General features: G+C 41.6%; 2 protein-coding genes across 5 annotated transcripts in view; one reads left to right on the forward strand and one right to left on the reverse strand.

Annotated features, from left to right (window-relative positions):
* The first annotated feature begins 3,859 nt into the window (after window positions 1-3,859).
* Window positions 3,860-7,211, forward strand: LOC115416756 (uncharacterized). The gene is made up of 5 exons (XM_030130611.1): window positions 3,860-3,996; window positions 4,161-4,743; window positions 5,303-5,885; window positions 6,044-6,848; window positions 6,971-7,211. The coding sequence occupies exons 1-5, from the start codon at window positions 3,860-3,862 to the stop codon at window positions 7,209-7,211; spliced, it is 2,349 nt and encodes a 782-aa protein (XP_029986471.1).
* Window positions 7,212-16,172: 8,961 nt separating this feature from the next.
* LOC115416757 (peroxisomal succinyl-coenzyme A thioesterase-like) overlaps window positions 16,173-20,627 on the reverse strand; it is a 31,017-nt gene continuing 26,562 nt past the window's right edge. For all 4 annotated transcript variants that reach the window (XM_030130612.1, XM_030130614.1, XM_030130613.1 and 1 more), the window contains one exon: window positions 16,173-20,558. In XM_030130612.1, coding sequence (XP_029986472.1) covers window positions 20,422-20,558 — 137 coding nt within the window. In that variant the 3' untranslated portion in view covers window positions 16,173-20,421. The remainder of the gene's footprint in view (window positions 20,559-20,627) is intronic.

The raw sequence follows: 20,627 nt of genomic DNA on the forward strand, positions 1-20,627 counted from the left end.
CTATTTTATGCCTTTGGGATTATTTAGAAGTGTTTTTAAGAAAAAAAGTTTGGACCAAAATCTCATTTTCTTTCAATCCGCGTCCTTACGATTTTTTGTACTGGTGATCAAAAATGACCCTCTTAAAAAGGGTTTCAAAATGTCTGAAATACCTCACATGTTACTATTTAATGCCTTTGGGATTATTTAGAAGTGTTTTTAAGAAAAAAATAATTGGACCAAAATCTCATTTTTTTTCATACCTCGTCCTTACGATTTTTTTTACCGGTGATCGAAAATGACCCTCTTCAAAAGGGTTTCAAAATGTCTGAAAGACCTCACATGTGACTATTTGATGACTTTGGGATTATTTAGAAGTGTTTTTAAGCAAAAAAAAAATAGGGACCAAAATCTCATTTTTTTTTTCACACCACGTCCTTACGATTTTTTTTATACCGGTGGTCGAAAATGAACCTCTTTAAAAGTTTTTCAAAATGTCTGAAATACCTTACATGTGACTATTTTATGCCTTTGGGAGTATTTAGAAGTGTTTTTAAGCAAAAAAAAAATTTGGACCAAAATCTCACTGTTTTTTCATTCCGCGTCCTTACGATTTTTTTTTACCGGTGATCGAAAATGACCATCTTCAAAAGGGTTTCAAAATGTTTGAAATACCTCACATGTGACTATTTGATGCCTTTGGGATTATTTAGAAGTGTTTTTAAATAAAAAAAATTTTTGACCAAAATCTTATTTTTTTGACATACTGCGTCCTTATGATTTTTTGTACCGGTGATCGAAAATGACCCTCTTCAAAAGTGTTTCAAAATGTTTGAAATACCTCACATGTGACTATTTGATGCCTCTGGGATTATTTAGAAGTGTTTTTCAGTAAAAAAAAAAAAAATGTACCAAAATCTCATTTTTTTCATACCGTGTCCTTACGATTTTTTTTTTTACCTGTAGTCGAAAATGACCTCTTCAAACGGGTTTCAAAATGTCTGAAATACCTCACATGTGACTATTTGATACCTTTGGGATTATTTAGAATTGTTTTTAACCAAAAAAAATTTTGGTAAAAAATCTCATTTTTTTTTCATACCATGTCCTTATGATTTTTTGTACCGATGGTCGAAAATGACCCTCTTCAAAAGGGTTTCAAAATGTCTGAAATGCCTCACATGTGATTATTTTATGCCTTAGGTTTATTTAGAAGTGTTTTTAAGCAAAAAAAATTTTGTACCAAAATCTAATTTTTTTTCATACCACGTCCTTACGAGTTTTTATACCGGTGGTCGAAAATGAACCTCTTCAAAAGGGTTTCAAAATGTCTGAAATACCTCACATGTGACTATTTGATGCCTTTGGGATTATTTAGAAGTGTTTTTAAGCAAAAAAAAAAATTGGAACCAAAATTGAATTTTTTTTTTTCAAACTGTGTCCATACGATTTTTTTTACCGGTGGTCGAAAATAACCATCTTAAAAAGGGTTTAAAAATGTCTAAAATAACTCACATGTGACTATTTGATGATTTTGGGATCATTTAGAAGTGTTTTTAACCCTTGTGTTGTCCTCCAGGTCAAGGTGACCCAGTGGACCGCAAACGTGCCTTTTTTCATAACCCTCGCGTTCCCCCCCCCCCCCGGGTCAAGGTGACCCAGTGACCCGCAAATGTGCCTAACCCTCGCATTGTCCTCCTGGTCAAGGTGACCCAGTGGCCGGCAAATGTGCCTTTTCATATTATGTATGTATGTATGTATGGTGCCATTGCTTACTACATTTGCAATTCTGAAAACAGTATAAGGAGAGATGACACAAACACTGGATATTGCATAGCAAGCTTTATCTTTATTTTTCTTTTCTCTTTCCTTGTAACAAAAATGTAATGTACTTGGGTCATTCCTGAGGATGAGAACAGCAGCTGCACCAGCAGACAGACACACACACACACACACGCACACACACACACACACACACATTCCTTCCCTAGTAGCTGTGTACAGTTGGATAGACTTTGAGTCAGAAAAACCCTGTCATGCTTTGTCTCTGGGTTGGATAAAAAAAACAAAAAAACAAACAAACAAAAAAAAAAAACCTCTCTGGTTCTTCCACGGTCGGACTTTTGGAATGCAGTTGGATTCTTGGTTCTTTCACGGTCGGACTTTTGGAACGCAGTCGGACTTTTGGTTCTTTCACGGTCGGACTTTTGGAACACTCTCAGTTGGACGATTTCATTCCTGAGATGAGTCGTGGAGCGGTTCAGGGTGGGGATGAATCACGCTTTGTCTCCGGGTTGGATAAAAAATTTAGGTTTGGAGTTTTAAGCGCTTGGCTCATTCCTGAGGAGGAGAAGAGCCGCTGCATGCTCACACACACACATTCCTTCCCTAGTTGCTGCATGCTCACACACACACACACACACACACACACACACACACACACACATTCCTTTCCTACTTGCTGCAGTGGATGAAAACACACACACACATTCCTTCCCTAGTAGCTGTGTACAGTTGGATAAACTTGACTTTGAGTCAGAATAACTCTGTCATGCTTTGTCTCCGGGTTGGATTAAAAAAAAAAAAAAAAAAAAAAAAAAAACCTCTCTGGTTCTTTCACGGTCAGACTTTTGGAACGCAGTCGGACTTTTGGTTCTTTCACGGTCGGACTTTTGGAAAACTCTCAGTTGGACGATTTCATTCCTGAGATGAGTCGTGGAGCGGTTCAGGGTGGGGATGAATCACGCTTTGTCTCCGGGTTGGATAAAAAATTTAGGTTTGGAGTTTTAAGCGCTTGGCTCATTCCTGAGGAGGAGAACAGCCGCTGCATGCTCACACACACACATTCCTTCCCTAGTTGCTGCATGCTCACACACACACACACACACACATTCCTTCCCTAGTTGCTGCAGTGGATGAAAACACACACACACATTCCTTCCCTAGTAGCTGTGTACAGTTGGATAAACTTGACTTTGACCCTGTCTGCTAATGTTCCCAAAGTCCAAATGGCCCAGAAACACACACTCCAGGAAAGGAAGGGGAGACACGGACAGACACAAAAGGGGGAGCAAAAAAAAAGAACACCAGACAAAAGTAAAGAAAAGCAAAAAAAAAAAAAAACTGACATAGAGCCTCTCCTCCTCTCAAAATCGCAGGGTCTCCCCGACCCGCATCGCTTCGCCTCGTTCTCCTCGTCTCAGCCCGTCTTTCTCTCAAAGGCCGGAGAAGGAAACGGATACAAAAAGCCTCCTCTCCTCTCATGCACCGGGTCTCCCCGACCCCTCTCGCTTCGCCTCTTTCTCCTCTTCTCGGTTCGACTTTCCACACAAAAAGCCGGAGGAGGACACGGACGGACGCGAAAACGGGAGGAGCGGGATAGGACACACGGGTGAGTATGAAGACGCGGGCTCCGGGAGGAGGATGAGGACGAGGGGAAAGAGACAAGACTCTGGGAAAGGAAAGGAAAAAAAAAAAAAACTGACAATACGACAGCCTCCCATCCTCTCATAAGCTCAGGGTCTCCCCGACCCGCATCGCTTCTCCTCGTTCTCCTCGTCTCAGTCCGACTTTTCCCGCAAAAGGCAGAGCAGGATACGGACGGACACTCAAAACGGGAGGAGCGGGATAAACACACAGAAGTGAGTATGAAGACGCGGGTGCCGGGAGGACGAGGAGGAAGAGGGAAAGAAGGAAGGAAAAACAAAAGCGCGGGCTCCCGTTCTCATAAGCCTCGGGTCTCACCGACCCGCTTCGCTTCGCCTCGTCCTCCTCGTCGCAGTCCGTCTTCCTCAAAGCGGGAGGAGCGGGGTAAACGCACACAGGTAGAGTATGGAAGATGCTGCATGCGCCCGGAGGAGAAAGACAATGGATACGAGAAATGACTCTGGGAAAGGAAGCCTCCTCCTCCTCATTGACACCGGGTCTCCCCGACCCACCTCGTTTCACCCGTTTCACCTCGTCTCAGGCTCAGGAGGAGAACGCACGGATAGGTGAGTCCGATGAGCGGAAAGGAACGTACTAAAATTACTTTCCTTCCTCCGCTACTCCTTCCACCGCCACCTTTACTCCACAGTAGCACGGCAAAATAAAAAAAATAAATAAAAAAAAAGCCCACGGCCCGCAGCCATGACAGCTCGACATTTCACCGCTCAAAGGTTCCTACGAGAGTTTCTTTCCAGCTCACCGTGCGAGGACGATGAGCACGAGGGGGACCGTCGGAGAGAGCGACAGAGAGAGGAAAGGAGGACGAGGCAACTGCGACGGCAGCGACAGGGGCGAGACAGGGACTCGCGATGTGAGAACGCGGGACGATCGAGGCCCGCGCACCATCTCTCCGCCGACACGCGTCTATCCGCCAAAAGGGTCCTAGGACAGACCCGGTGCCACAGACGTCGTAGGAGCGAGGACGAACAGGAGGAAAGGCCGAAGCGGATGCGAGGCAAAGACCCGCGGGTGAGGCGAGATGAGGACGAGGACGAGGATGAGGACGAGGACGAGGACGATGAGGAGGAGGAGGAGGAGGAGGAGGAGGAGGAGAGCGAGACACAACGGAGGGAGCGACAGCGAGAGGAGAGAAGGACGAGGCAACTGCGACGGCAGCTGGAGAAAAGCGATAGGGAGCGAGAGGAAAGAGACGGGGGGCCGGAACGTAAGGACGATCTCTCCTCCGGGACGCGTCTCTCCGCCAAAAGGGTCCTGGGAGAGACCCGGCGCGGGGGACGTCGTCGGAACGACGACGAACGGGAGGAAAAGACAAAACGGGTAAGTAAGAAGCGAGAAGAGGAGGAGGATGAGGAGGAGGATGATGACGACGAGGAGGACGAGGAGGAGGAGGACGATGAGGATGAGGAGAGTGAGACACGACGGAGGGAGCGACAGTGAGAGGAGAGAAGGACGAGGCAACTGCGACGGCAGCTGCTAAGGCATCCGGAGGAGAGCGACCGGGAGGCCGAGGGTCCAGATGTACGAGAAGGGGACTCGGAACAGGAGAACGCGAAACGGCCGGCGTCCGCAGACGATCTCTCCTTTGAAACCCACCTTTCTGCCAAAGGGTTCCTCGGAGAGCCCCGACGCGAGGGACCTGTGTCCGAGGGGGAGGAGGAGGAGGAGGATGAGGAGGACGAGGAGGACGAGGAGGGAGAGAATCACCGACCTTGCTCCGACTCTGAAGAAGAAGAAGAAGAAGAAGAAGAAGAAGAAGATGAAGAAGAATCTCAAGAAGAATCTCAAGAAGAAGAAGAAGAAGAAGACATAGTAGAAGGAGGACGAGGAGAAGGAGAAGCTGTAGGAGGAGAAGGAGAAATCCTTCACGTTGCACGAGACGTTCCCGTCGAGAAACGGGAAAATAACTTGGTCCTCTACGCCGTACGAAACAACCCCGTCGCAACGACGACAACAACAACAACAACAAGAGCAGCGGGAGCAGCGACCCTGGACTCCGGGACCCACGGCCCTGGCGGTTTCCGAGGCCCGAGACGTCATCTCGACGTTCTACCTCTTCCTCACGCCGGAGATAGACAAAATCATCCTGGAGGAGACGAATCGCGAGGGTCTCAGGAAACACGGAAGAGACGGATGGAGGCGTATGGATGAGATCGACCTGCATGCTTACGTGGGCCTGCTCATCCTCGCCGGCGTGTACAGGTCCCGAGGCGAGGCCACCGCCAGCCTGTGGGACGCGGAGAGCGGGCGTGCGATTTTCCGAGCCACCATGTCGCTCAAAGTCTTTCACCTTTACTCGACGCTGCTGCGGTTCGACGACCGCGAGACCAGAGCGGAGAGGCGCGCCTCGGACAAACTGGCGGCCGTCAGAAAGCTCTGGGACGCGTGGGTCGAGCGGCTACCGGCCCTCTACAACCCGGGCCCTGACGTCACGGTGGACGAGCAACTGGTTCCATTCAGAGGTGAGATGCTGACGATTTAAGATGATGAACATAAAAAAAAAAAAAAAAAGTTAATTTTTTTAAAAAATCATTGTTTGAATAAAATAAAGTAATTTGGTTTTTCTTTCTTTCTTTCTTTCTTTCTTTCTTTCTTTCTCTCTTTCTGTCCGACACCCAAGGCCGATGTCCCTTTAGACAGTATATGCTGAGCAAGCCCGCCAAATACGGGATCAAGTCGTGGGTGGCCTGCGACGCCAGGTCTAGCTACGTTTGGAAAATGCAGGTTTACACCGGGAAGCCCGCCGCCGGAGGATGGGAACGGGGTACCGGAGCGGCGAAGGGCTCGGAGAAGAATCAAGCGACGCGCGTGGTGCTGGACGTGACCGAGGGTCTCACCGGTCATAACGTCACCTGCGACAATTTCTTCACGTCCTACGAGCTCGCGGGGAGGCTCCTCCACGAGAGGAACAACACCCTGCTCGGCACGATCAGAAAGAACAAGCCCGAGCTCCCGCGCGCCCTGCTCGAGCTCCGGGGGAGACGGGTCCTCTCCTCCAAGTTCGCTTTCACGCCCGACACCACGCTGGTGTCCTACGTGCCCAAGAAAAACAAGAACGTGCTGTTGCTCAGCACGCTCCACGCGCGGGCCCCCGAGGTCCGCTCGGACGGGAAGCCCGCTATCGTCTTGGACTACAACGCCAATAAAGGCGGCGTGGACACCCTGGACAAAGTCGTGGGCTCCTACAGCTGCAGAAGGATGACTAAGCGATGGCCCCTCGTAGTCTTCCACAACATCGTCGACATGTCTGGTTACAACGCCTTCGTGATATGGAGAGAGCTCAACCCCGGCTGGTTGGCCGGCAGGCGCAACAAGAGGAGGGTGTTTCTCGAGCAGCTGGGGAAGGCGCTCGTGGCTCCGCTCATCGAGCGGAGGCCTCGCCTGCCGAGCTCCGAATCGGCCGTGTCGGTCGTGAAGGCGGTCAGGTGGGCGGCGGCGGAGGCTGGGGACGCTGAAAGAGAAAGAGGAGGAGGAGGAGGAGGACGGGTTGTTTCTGCTTCTTTTTCTTCTTCTTCTTCTTCTTCCTGTCCTGTGACGGATCCCGTAGTGAAATCCGCGATCCCCGACAGCAAGAGGAAGAGGTGTCAGGTCTGCCCCTCCAAGAAGGACTGCAAGACACGCAAAGTCTGCCGTCGCTGCCAGAGATACATATGTGGAGGTTGCGCTCTCCTGTACTGCCCGGCGTGCGACGAGTTGTACTCGGCCCTGGAGCGCGGGTCTGTATGATGATGACCCCGCCGCTGGTGTTGGGACAACGGGAGGGACGCTGTGAGGATATTTTTCATTGAAGCGTTCAAAAGTGCAACGTGAGGAGGAGAAAGAAAAAAAAAAGAAAGAAAGCAATAAAGAAATAATAAAGTGGATACCAATGTTGAGTTTTATTTCTGAGTCTCACAGTCATTTTTTTTTACCAGGTTTATGTTGCCTCAAATGTTATTTACCCAGTCTGTTTTCATCCAGTTTTCAACCAGTTTCAACCCTGAGGACACACACATCTTATCAAACGTATTGAAGCATAGTGCAACATGAGGAGAAAAAAAAAAAGAAATAAAGCAATAAAGAAATAATAATAAAGTGGATACCAATGTTGAGTTTTATTTCTGAGTCTCACAGTCATTTACCCGGTTTATGTTGCCTCAAATGTTATTTTACCCAGTCTGTTTTTTCAACCGGTTTCCACCCTGAGGACACATCACGTATTTAAGCATAGTGCAACATGAGGAGAAAAAAAAAGAAAGAAAGCAATAAAGAAATAAAGTGGATACCAACGTTGACTTTTATTTCTGAGTCTCACAGTCATTTTTATTTTTTACCAGGTTTATGTTGCCTCAAATTATTTTACCCAGTCTGTTTTCATCCAGTTTTCAACCAGTTTCAACCCTGACGACACACACATCTTATCAAACGTATTGAAGCATAGTGCAACATGAGGAGAAAAAAAAAGAAAGAAAGCAGTAAAAAGTGGATACCAATGTGGAGTTCTGAGTCTCACAGTCTTTGCCCAGGTTTATGTTGAGTTTGTGCCTTATTTTTTTTTTTTTTACCCAGTCTGTTTCCATCCAGGTTTCAACCAGTTTAATTTCCAACCCCTTATGTCTTGAGGAATACACGTACGTATTATGACTTTTTATTGAAGCCTACAAGGAGGAAAAAAAAAAAGAAAGCAATAAGTATACCTTTCTGAATCTCACAGTCTTTCTTTTATTTTATATTATATATTTTTACCCGGTTCATGTTGATTCTTACCCGGTTTATGCTGAGTTTGTGCCTCATTTTATTTATGTATTTTTTTTTACCCAATCTGTTTCCATCCAGGTTTCAACCAGTTTAATTTCCAACCCCTTATGTCTTGAGGAATACACGTACGAATATTATGACTTTTTATTGAAACTTACAAGGAGGAAAAAAAAAAAAGAACAAAGCAATATACCTTGATTCTGAATCTCACAGTCTTTATTTTATTTTATTTTTTTTAATATATTTTTACCCGGTTTATGTTGAGTTTGTGCCTTTTATTTTACCCAGTGTGTTTTCGTCCAGTTTTCAACCAGTTTCAACCCTTTATGTCTGAGGACACACATACAAATAATATATATCAAACGTTTTATTTTTATTGAAACGTACAAAAGTGCAATGGGGGGTGGGGGGAGGAATTTGTCTCTGTTCTTCTTGTGGGAAAACTTGGGCTTCTTGGCCTGCTCCCGGTCCTCCCCAAGGCCCCTCTGCCTGTGAGGCTGCTGTTCATTGCTGTCTGATGTAAAGGGAACAGGGTTTGCTCCGACCGAGCATAGGAAGCTCCGATCAGCCTAAGAAGCTCCGATCAGCATAGGAAACTCCGACCAGCCTAGGAAACTCTGACCAGCATGGGAAACTCCGATCAGCATAGGAAACTCTGACCAGCATGGGAAACTCCGATCAGCATAGGAAACTCTGACCAGCATGGGAAACTCCGACCAGCACTGGAAACTCCGACGAGCATAGGAAGCTCCGATCAGCCTAAGAAGCTCCGATCAGCCTAAGAAGCTCCGATCAGCACGGGAAACTCCGACCAGCATGGGAAACTCCGATCAGCATGGGAAACTCCGATCAGCATAGGAAACTCTGACCAGCATGGGAAACTCCGACCAGCACTGGAAACTCCGACGAGCATAGGAAGCTCCGATCAGCCTAAGAAGCTCCAATCAGCACGGGAAACTCCGACCAGCACTGGAAACTCCGACTGAGCATAGGAACCTCCGATCAGCCTAAGAAGCTCCGACCAGCATGGGAAACTCTGACCAGCATAAGAAGCTCCAATGCCCAGTACCCGGGAGGCCTATGTGTGTGTGTGTGTGTGTATGTGTGTGTGTGTGTGTGTGTGTGTGTATGCGTGTGTGTGTCTTAGTGCATGTGTGTATGCGTGTGTGTGTCTTTGTGTGTGTGTGTGTCTTTGTGTGTGTGTGTGTGTGTGTGTGTGTATGTGTGTGTGTGTGTGTGTGTGTGTGTGTGTGTGTGTGGAGGGGAGGGGGAGGAGAGGGGGGACGGCGCTGTGCTCTACTGCCCAGTCAGAGTAATAAGTCAAACAGGACCTTGGAATGGGGGTCTGTTAGACCTAGGAAACTGCATGTGCCCTGAGTATTAAGGGCAACACAAAGGTTATAAAATATTCTAAATAATCCCAAAGGCAACGAACACTCACATGTGAGGTATTTCAGACATTTTGAAACCCTTTTGAAGGGGGTCATTTTCGACCACCGGTACAAAAAATCAAAAGGACGCAGTATGAAAAAAAATGAGATTTTGGTCCAAAATTTTTTTTGCTTAAAACTTCTTCTAAACAATCCCAATACCATCAAATAGTCACATGTGAGGTATTTCAGACATTTTGAAACCCTTTTGAAGAGGGTCATTTTCGACCACCGGTGAAAAAAATCGTAAGGACGTGGTATGAAAAAAAATTTGATTTTGGTCCAAAATTTTTTTTGCTTAAAAACACTTCTAAACAATCCCAATGGCATCAAATACTCACATGTGAGGTATTTCAGACATTTTGAAACCCTTTTGAAGAGGGTCATTTTCGACCACCGGTGAAAAAAATCGTAAGGACGTGGTATGAAAAAAAATGAGATTTTGGTCCAAAATTTTTTTTGCTTAAAAACACTTCTAAACAATCCCAATGGCATCAAATACTCACATGTGAGGTATTTCAGAAATTTTTAAACCCTTTTGAAGAGGGTCATTTTCAACCACCAGTACAAAAAATCGTAAGGACGCGGAATGAAAAAAAAAAGAGATTTTGGTCCAAAATTGTTTTTTCCTTAAAAATACTTCTAAACAATCCCAAAGGCAACAAATACTCACATGTGAGGTATTTCAGACATTTTGAAACCCTTTTGAAGAGGGTCATTTTCGACCACCAAAAAAAAAATCGTAAGGAAGTATGAAGGAAGTATGAAAAAAATTGAGATTTTAGTCCAAAATTCTTTTTGCTTAAAAACACTTCTAAAAAATCCATAAGACATCAAATAGTCACTTGTGATGTATTTCAGACATTTCAAAACCCTTTTGAAGGGGGTCATTTTCGACCACCGGTACAAAAAATCGTAAAGAATGAAAAAAAATATGAAAAAAAAAAGAAAAATATGACAAAAAACTAGATTTTGGTACAAATTTTTTTTTCCTTAAAAATACTTCTAAACAATCCCAATAGCATCAAATAGTCACATGTGAGGTATTTCAGATGTTTTGAAACCCTTTTGAAGAGGGTCATTTTTGACCACCGGTACAAAAAATCGTAAGGACGCGGTATGAAAAAAAATTAGATTTTGGTCTAAATTTTTTTTTCCTTAAAAATATTTCTAAACAATCCCAACAGCATCAAATAGTCACATGTGAGGTATTTCAGACATTTTGAAACCCTTATGAAGGGGGTCATTTTTGACCACCGGTGCAAAAAATCGTAAGGACGCGGTATGAAAAAAAATGAGATTTTGGTCCAAAATTTTTTTTGCTTAAAAAAACTTCTAAATTATCCCAAAGGCAACAAAAAGTCACATGTGAGGTATTTCAGAAATTTTGAAACCCTTTTGAAGAGGGTCATTTTCAACCACCGGTAAAAAAAAATCGTAAGGACGCGGTATGAAAAAAAATGAGATTTTGGTCCAAAATTTTTTTTCTTAAAAATACTTCAAAAAAACCCCAATGGAATAAAATAGTCACTTGTGATGTATTTCAGACGTTTCAAAACCCTTTTGAAGGGGTTCATTTTCGACCACCGGTACAAAAAATCGTAAGGACGTGGTATGAAAAAAATTGAGATTTTGGTCTAAAAATTTTTTTCCTTGAAAATACTTCTAAACACTCCCAATGGCATCAAATAGTCACAAGTGAGGTATTTCAGACATTTTGAAACCGTTTTGAAGAGGATAATTTTCGACCACCGATACAAAAAATCGTAAGGACGCGGTATGAAAAAAATGAGATTTTGGTCCAAATTTTTTTTTCCTTAAAAACACTTCTAAACAATCCCAATGGCATCAAACAGTCATAAAACAGGTATTTCAGACATTTCGAAACCCTTTTGAAGAGGGTCATTTTCGACCACCGGTACAAAAAATCGTAAGGACGCGGTATGAAAAAAAATGAGATTTTGGTCCAAAATTCTTTTTGCTTAAAAACACTTCTAAATAATCCCAAAGGCAAAAAATAGTCACGTCAGGTATTTAAGACATTTTGAAACCCTTTTGAAGAGGGTCATTTTCGACCACTGGTACAAAAAATTGTAAGGACTCGGTATGAAAAAAAATTGAGATTTTGGTCCAAAATTCTTTTTGCTTAAAAACACTTCTAAAAAAATCTATATGGCATCAAATAGTCACTTTTGATGTATTTCAGACATTTCAAAACCCTTTTGAAGGGGGTCATTTTCGACCACCGATACAAAAAATCGTAAGGAATGAAAAAATATGAAAAAAAACAAAAATATGAAAAAAATTGAGATTTTGTTCCAAAATTTTTTTTCCTTAAAAACACTTCTAAAAAAATCTATATGGCATCAAATAGTCACTTTTGATGTATTTCAGACATTTCAAAACCCTTTTGAAGGGGGTCATTTTCGACCACCGGTACAAAAAATCGTAAGGATGAAAAAAAATGAGATTTTGGTCCAAAATTTTTTTTGCTTAAAAACACTTCTAAATAATCCCTAAGGCATCAAATAGTCACATGTGAGGCATTTCAGACATTTCAAAACTCTTTTGAAGAGGGTCATTTTCGACCACCGGTACAAAAATTCGTAAGGACGCGGTATGAAAAAAAATTAGATTTTGGTCCAACATTTTTTTTCCTTAAAAATACTTCTATACAATCCCAATGGCATCAAATAGTCATATATAAGGTATTTCAGACATTTCAAAACCCTTTTGAAGAGGGTCATTTTCGACAACCGGTACAAAAAATCTTACGGACGCGGTATGAAAAAAAATGAGATTTTGGTCCAAAATTCTTTTTGCTTAAAAACAATTCTAAATAATCCCAAAGGCAACAAATACTCACATGTGAGGTATTTCAGACATTTTGGAACCCTTTTGAAGAGGGTCATTTTCTACCACCGGTACAAAAAATTGTAAGGACGCGGTATGAAAAAAATTGTGATTTTGGTCCAAAATTCTTTTTGCTAAAAAACACTTCTAAAAAATCCATAAGGCATCAAATAGTCACTTGTGATGTATTTCAGACATTTCAAAACCCTTTTGAAGGGGGTCATTTTCGACCACTGGTACAAAAAATCGTAAGGAATGAAAAAAAATATGAAAAAAAAGAAAAATATGAAAAAAATGAGATTTTGGTCCAAAATTTTTTTTCCTTAAAAATACTTCTAAACAATCCCAATAGCATCAAATAGTCACATGTGAGGTATTTAAGATATTTCGACACCCTTTTGAAGAGGGTCATTTTCGACCACCGGTACAAAAAATCATAAGGACGCGGTATGAAAAAAAATGAGATTTTGGTCCAAATTTTTTTTGCTTAAAAATACTTCTAAACAATCCCAATGGCGTCAGTTAGTCACGTGTGAGGTATTTAAGATATTTTGACACCCTTTTGAAGAGGGTATTTTTCGACCACCTTTAAAAAAAAATTGTAAGGACGCGGTATGAAAAAAAATGAGATTTTGGTCCAAAATTCTTTTTGCTTAAAAATACTTCTAAACAATTCCAATGGAATCAAATAGTCACATGTGAGGTATTTCAGACATTTTGAAACCCTTTTGAAGAGGTTCATTTTTACCACCGGTACAAAAAAATTGTAAGGATGCAGTATGAATAAAATTGAGATTTTGGTCCAAAATTCTTTTTGCTTAAAAACACTTCTAAATAATCCATAGGGCATCAAATACTCACTTGCTATGTATTTCAGACATTTCAAAACCCTTTTGAAGGGGGTCATTTTCGACCACCGGTACAAAAAATTGTAAGGACGCAGTATGAAAAAAAATGAGATTTTGGTCTAAATTTTTTTTCCTTAAAAATACTTCTAAACAATCCCAATAGCATCAAATAGTCACATGTGAGGTATTTCAGACATTTTGAAACCCTTTTGAAGAGGGTCATTTTTGACCACCGCTAGAAAAAATCGTAAGGACGCGGTATGAAAAGAAATGAGATTTCGGTCAAAATTTTTTTTGCTTAAAAATACTTCTAAACAATCCCAAAGGCATCAAACAGTCACAAGTGAGGTATTTAAGACATTTTGAAACCCTTTTGAAGAGGGTCATTTTTGACCAACGGTACAAAAAATTTAAGGACGCGGTATGAAAAAAAAAGAGATTTTGGTCCAAAATTTTTTTCTTCAAAACACGTCTAAATAATCCAAGAGGAAACAAATAGTCACATGTGAGGTATTTCAGACATTTTGAAACCCTTTTGAAGAGGGTAATTTTCGACCACCAGTGAAAAAAATCGTAAGGACGCGATATGAAAAAAAATGAGATTTTGGTCCAAAATTTTTTTCTTCAAAACACATCTAAATAATCCAAAAGGAAACAAATAGTCACATGTGAGGTATTTCAGACATTTTGAAACCCTTTTGAAGAGGGTAATTTTCGACCTTCGGTGGAAAAAATTGTAAGGACGCGATATGAAAAAAAAATGAGATTTTGGTCCAAAATTTTTTTTCCTAAAAAACTTCTAAACAATCCCAATGGCATCAATTAGTCACATGTGAGGTATTTCAGACATTTTGAAACCCTTTTGAAGAGGGTCATTTTCGACCACCAAAAAAAAAAATCGTAAGGACGCGGTATGAAAAAAATTGAGATTTTGGTTCAAAATTCTTTTTGCATAAAAACACTTCTAAATAATCCCAAAGGCATCAAATAGTCACATGTGAGGTATTTCAGACATTTCAAAACCCTTTTGAAGGGGGTCAGTTTCGACCACCGGTACAAAAAATCTTAAGGACGCGGTATGTAAAACAATGAGATTTTAGTCCAAAATTCTTTTTGCTTAAAAACACTTCTAAATAATTCCAAAGGCATCAAAAAGTCACATGTGAGGTATTTCAGACATTTCGAAACCCTTTTGAAGAGGGTCATTTTCGACCACCGGTACAAAACATCTTAAGGGTGTGGTCGGAAAAAAAATTAGATGTTGGTCCAGAATTTTTTTTTGCTTAGAAATTGTTCTAAATTTTACCAAAGGCATCATTTAGTCACTTTTGAGGTATTTCAGACATTTTGAAACCATTTTGAAGAGGGTCATTTTTTACCACCGGTACAAAAAATCATAAGTATTAAAAAAAATAAGATTTTGGTCCAAAATTTTTTCTGTTTTAAAATACTTCTAAACAATCCCAAAGGCATCAATTCGTCACATGTGAGGTATTTCAGACATTTTTAAACCATTTTGAAGAGGGTCACGTCACGGCGGACGAGCAGTTGGTTCTGTTCAGAGGCCTGACGCCGATCGAATGAAAAAATAAAAAAATAAAAATAATAATAATGATAATAATAATAATAGTAATGAACGAATAAAACGAACGAAATGAATTTAAAAAATATCTATATTTTTTGATTTTTTTTTTTTGTTCCCATAAAATAAAGTTATTTTGTTTGTGTCCTTTCTGTCTTTTTTTCTTTCTTTCTTTCTCCTCTCTCTCACGCTCTGCTCTCTAACATCTTTCGCCGCCGACACCCTAGGCCGATGTCCCTTTAGACAGTATATGCCGAACAAGCCCGCCAAGTACGGGATCAAGACATGGGTAGCCTGCGACGCCAGATCCAGCTACGCTTGGAAAATGCTGGTTTTCACCGGGAAGCCCACAGCCGCCTCTGGTAAAACTGCCTCCATCCTCAGTTCAACAGATTCTATCCCTTTAGTAGAACTGTCTGTGTCAAGAGTGGGACTTCGGCAATTTTACAAGCTTTTCAAGATGGCGGCTGATTCAAGAAGAAGAAAATTCTACACAGTTTCTGACGTTACTTCCATAATTCAGGGCTCCTCCCATATTGGTAGGTGAAGATGTTTACTGTAATATACTAAATATTGCAAAATATTTCATCTTTTTATTCAGTCTTTTTAGTTAAAATTTCAGTTTAGGAATTTAGCTAAAAAGCACAAAAAGTGGAAAGGCTCCATAATCTATGGCTTTTACAAGTGATAAGCTTTCTGTTAACTCTTTTATGTCTTATCAAACAATATTTGAACAAACAGTATTGTTTTTTGTGTAATTTTCTCCACTGTACATCATCTAATTAAGAAAGATTTTAATACTGTATTGTAATCTACAATCTAGAAAAAAATCACAAAGGATCCTCTTTACTTTTGTGCTTTTAACTAATGAAAATTTCAGTTAAACATAATATGAGTAATCATAAGATGATTTGACTGGTATTATAGTACGCCTGTTCTGCTATGTTTAGAGGACACTTGCAAACCATTTTGGGAATCCTAGATATAGCTTAATACAATTGACCACAAGGAAATTCATGTTTCTCAGAATGATCACACATTTTTGAAGGGTTTAGATATTTTTTTTCCATTTTGGTAGGAGATGCACTTGACAATGATGACACCAACCTGTCCTCATCTACTGAGGATGACAATGAGACTGTCATTAAAGAGATGATGCAGCATGTTGATAATGATGCAGCATCAGCTCCCATGGATGATGTTAAAGATGCCAAGCAGACACATCCACACTGGTACGACTCCTTTGTTGGTGTGTAAAAGAGACGTTAACCCAACAATCAAAATGAAGATGAGTCAGTGTAGGTGGAAACAAGTGACAAAGATTTATTGAACAAAAAAACCCAAAAACTAACAAATGATCAATAATGTGGAGGAGGAAGGGACAAGGGGGTTGTGCCAACCAAAATCAGAAAAATACAATAAAATGTGCCTAAACTGATTCTGTCCTTAAAACAGAACTTAAACAAAAACCTGACTCCTTTCTAAAAAAAGAACTTAACCAAAAGATAAATACAGAAGTGGCACCAACCCTATAACCTAATGCATCTATACAAAAGTGATTTACGGGTAGGAAAGTGTATAGGGTACCCTGACTGACCTAAGCCCACAACCTCACTCCACACATGATTAAGCATAAGTCAGTGTAACAGGCAGAAGACCATGAGCAGCAGCTCCCACAGGCAGACAGAGGAAAAGAGAGGACGTTCACTGCAGGTATGGTCCTTTTACAGGAGTGCCCTGGGATGGGACTAGCCACCACCACCACTTCCCACAGGTGCAGGCCAAGCAGTCTGATGGCACCTGGAGAGCAGACAGATGAGAGGAGAGAGAGGAGGAGGGAAAAACCCACAAACACTCCTGCACTGGATTACTGCCTGGCATGTAACACACCATGAAGAGGAGATATCAAATGATGATGGTGATGATGATGATGATGTCATTCAAGATCCGGACGATACCCCAACCTGTGATGAGTCCTCTGCCCCTGAAAATGAAGACAGCCTAACACTGGTGGCAACAACTTTAGAACAGCAGCATGAGGATGAGGATGAGGATGTTGATTTAAACAATACAGGCAAAAAGAAAAGAAATAAACGCCTTAGTCCAAGAACATGGAAGCAAAATGAATCCAAGCAGAAACGTCTCAAAGGAATGTCATACAAGAGCAAAGGTGGCAAAGAAAGAAGTGCAAAGGCTGTGGGTCCTCCCTGCAACTCCAAGTTCTGTCAGCGAGTCTCAACTCGAGACTGCCAAGTCCTTACAGAAGAGCAGCGGCAGTGGGGATTTGACAAGATTTGGGCAATGAACACCTGGGAAGAATGTTGGTTACACGTCACCACTTTGGTCACAAAGGTTAACATAAAGCAAAGAAAAGTTGCTGAGGGATCCCAACACAATTTATCATTGTCCTGCCTACTGAAGCTTGAAGATGGAACAAGTGTTCAAGTGTGCAAGGCACTTTTTTCCTCTACACTTGGTCTCCCTGAAAGAACCATTACAAAATGGCTGAACGACCCCATCGACCCTGAAAAACAAGCAGTGGCGCCATCTAAATCTGGACCTAAGAGTGGCAAGCAGACAAAGGTTGAACCTGATGTCAAGGATTTCATTAAGAACTGGTTGAGGGACCTACCCAGTGTTGATTCACACTACTGCAGAAGCACAGCTACCTACAAAGACAAGAAGTTCCTTTACCCAGGCACAACCATCTCCCAACTACATCGTGAATATCAACAGGCAGCTGCAACTGCTGGAGTGAGGGCTGTTGGAGCCCAATATTTCACAGCTGTGTTCCATGAGGAGAACTATTCCGTATTTACTCCACGTAAAGATCAGTGTGATGTTTGTGCTTCATTCAAACATGGGAATATCAGTAAGGCTGCATATGACGCACGCGTCACCAAGAAGGATGAAGCGAGGCAAGAGAAATCCCGGGACAAGGATTCTGCTAACGAAGAGAAGTCCGTTTGGACAATGGACTTGCTAGCTGTGCTACTGTGTCCAAAAACCCAAGCCAGCAGCCTGTATTTCAGAACAAGACTGCAGGTCCATAACTTTACCCTTTTCAACTTCAGATCAAAGGAAGGCTACTGCTACGTTTGGGACGAATCAGAAGGTGACCTGTGTAGTGAGGTGTCTGCACATCTTCAGTATCGTCATTTTGAAGGTGTGATCAAAGGCCATCCAGAACTCAAGGAGATTATAGTATGAAGCGACGGCTGCGGTTATCAGAATCGCAATGCATGTGTGGCGAATGCATACTCTGAGCTTGCAAGGAAATCTGGGGTACTAATAACACAGAAATACCTTGTTGCAGGTCATACACAAATGGAGTGTGACAGCATGCATAGTACTGTTGTCTTGAACATGCCAGTAACAGTAAATCTCAAAAACCACAATTACATTGAATTTGCCGCGTCAGACATCTTTATATTTTATACACCGGGTACTCTTTCCACTTTGCTCTGACTTAAACTGCGTGCCCATGCAGAACACGACCACCAGTGTTTCTCCACTTTACTCCAATACTTCCGTAAAATTGACCGTCCAGTTAAATCCGGGCTGCCCCAGAGGGGGGTCACGTAATTTAAATTAACTCACCACTTATGTTTCGGATGGAAGGACCAAACCAGGAGAAATGGAAGAACTCACCAAAAAACAAGACAGGTTTTAAAAAGTTAAAGCAATTGTTTGTTTTTTTGCTTCAGGCAAACATAGGAAAAGGTTACAAAAAGGAAAGAAGTCAGTTATCAATTAGTCTAGCATCAAACACACTATTTGTCCCCCCCTTGTCTAATCTCGTCATCACAATTTTATAGTCTTCAGTCCCTTGGAAGACTTCCATATTTGGTACATAATCTCAATGATTGGTTGAACACTTGTTGCTGGGTAAAACATGTCACAGCTTACGTCAATAACTCCACGTTAGCTAATTCTAACAAAAAACACATTAGAAAGTTCACCTGAGTTAATCACACCTCGGTTTGACATTTGCACCAACAGTTTAGCTTACAATGCATAGTTAAACCACAAAGAGTTTCCGTAAGTACATCCAGTTCTAACACTTGAGCAATTCTTGACCACAGAAAGTCCCTAAGTTCATAATCAAGATGAACTCAGCTCACTTTTACCACAAAGCTGCAAGATAAGATCTTTTTCTGACCTTTTCTGAGTTCAGCACACTCGAACCTGACACTGACCGTTCAGTACAAAGGAGGACACACATCTGCAAAAATAAAAGATGCTTCAAGCAAAACAACCTGCAACATTACTTTTTGTCTTCTCCATTTTGGTTCATGATGTATAATATTCACCTGACATTGTAGAGCAAAATTTAAAGTCACATTCAACTACCATTTAATACGATCCGTATCACAATTGAACGCAAAATAGTTACACATATCTTCACTCCAAGAGACTATGTCATTATACTCCAGACTGCAAGAATCACGCCATCACCTTACCATGTGAAAGTAATCAAGCACGATGAGTTACTGAAACTGAATGGATCTTACTTCTTTAGCATCAGACCAGGCAAAAAAGCTGGAGACCCGACTGTGCATGACTTCCGGGCTCTTCAGTTTAGCAGTGAAGGCAAGGTCCATTTCAGACTGTCCTTCTCAGAAGCCTCTGTGTGGGAAGAACTGCCACAAAGGGTACAGGTGCCAAATGGGCCAATGGCATGGATAAGATTGTTTCCATGTGCTCTGCCAATCAAGGAGAGAAAGTTCCAGGACCTCCAGTCAATGAAGTCCATCATGCCTGTCGAGTGTCATCACTTCTTTGACAATTTGCCACACTAATAGGGATCAGTCAAGAATCCAGCAAAGAAGAGCTGGAAGGAGAAGTGAAGAAATGCACACGCCTCCTCAGCATTATGTTTAGTTTGTTAGTTATGCTTTATTCCTGACAGAGTAGAAGGTTTAAAATTGCCTAAGTCACAAAGGCATGTTCGAAAATTTGCCTACGTCATTTAATTCTCTCATGTTCCATGTTTGACTGACCTTGTTGTTTGTATGTCAATAGGCATCTGTTGTTATAACTGTTTCAATTAAATTGTTAGTAAATATTCAACAAATGGTTCAGTTTTTTGTGTTTCCTGAAAAATCTGAAAAAATGACTTAGGCGATTATTTTAAGAAGGCGTCGATGTTTATTGACAGATATTTGTCACAGATAAGTTTTCAGGAATTTTAATAAATAAGTATTTTTCCATTTTAATCACACAAAATAAATGTCACAGAGAAAAATCAAACCGTCCGAAACAAAATATAATTTCCCTTCCAACAACTTCAGTTGTACATTAAGTGCATGTTTTCAACGCAACACTAAGCCTTTGACATACAAACTTTGGGCGCCAAAACATTGACAAATGTTTTAGAAATCATTAGACGGAATGTGTTGACTGTTCTCTATGTGATTGTAATGATTTAAAACATTCAGTCTGTTTATTCACAAGATGCAAGGATATAAAAGTTCAACTATCAATCATTTACACTCTGTTTATTATTAGATTAAAGTCAAGGTATCTGTGTTTTACTAGATCTCTGTTACAGGTGTGACGTGAAGGTAACGGCAGAGTTTTTCCTGCTGTATAAATTCTCCCGCAGAAAGGCCAGTGTCTTCCTCCAGGCGTCTTCCTGAGCACGAGAATGAGCCACCGTCTCCCCACCCCACAGAACCACAACTGTACACAAACAGGACACATTGATTCTAGTGTTAAGTATGTATGTATAACTGAAGCATGCAAACATTT

This window comes from Sphaeramia orbicularis, unplaced genomic scaffold (genome assembly GCF_902148855.1).
Source record: "Sphaeramia orbicularis unplaced genomic scaffold, fSphaOr1.1, whole genome shotgun sequence".
Classification (NCBI taxonomy): domain Eukaryota; kingdom Metazoa; phylum Chordata; class Actinopteri; order Kurtiformes; family Apogonidae; genus Sphaeramia; species Sphaeramia orbicularis.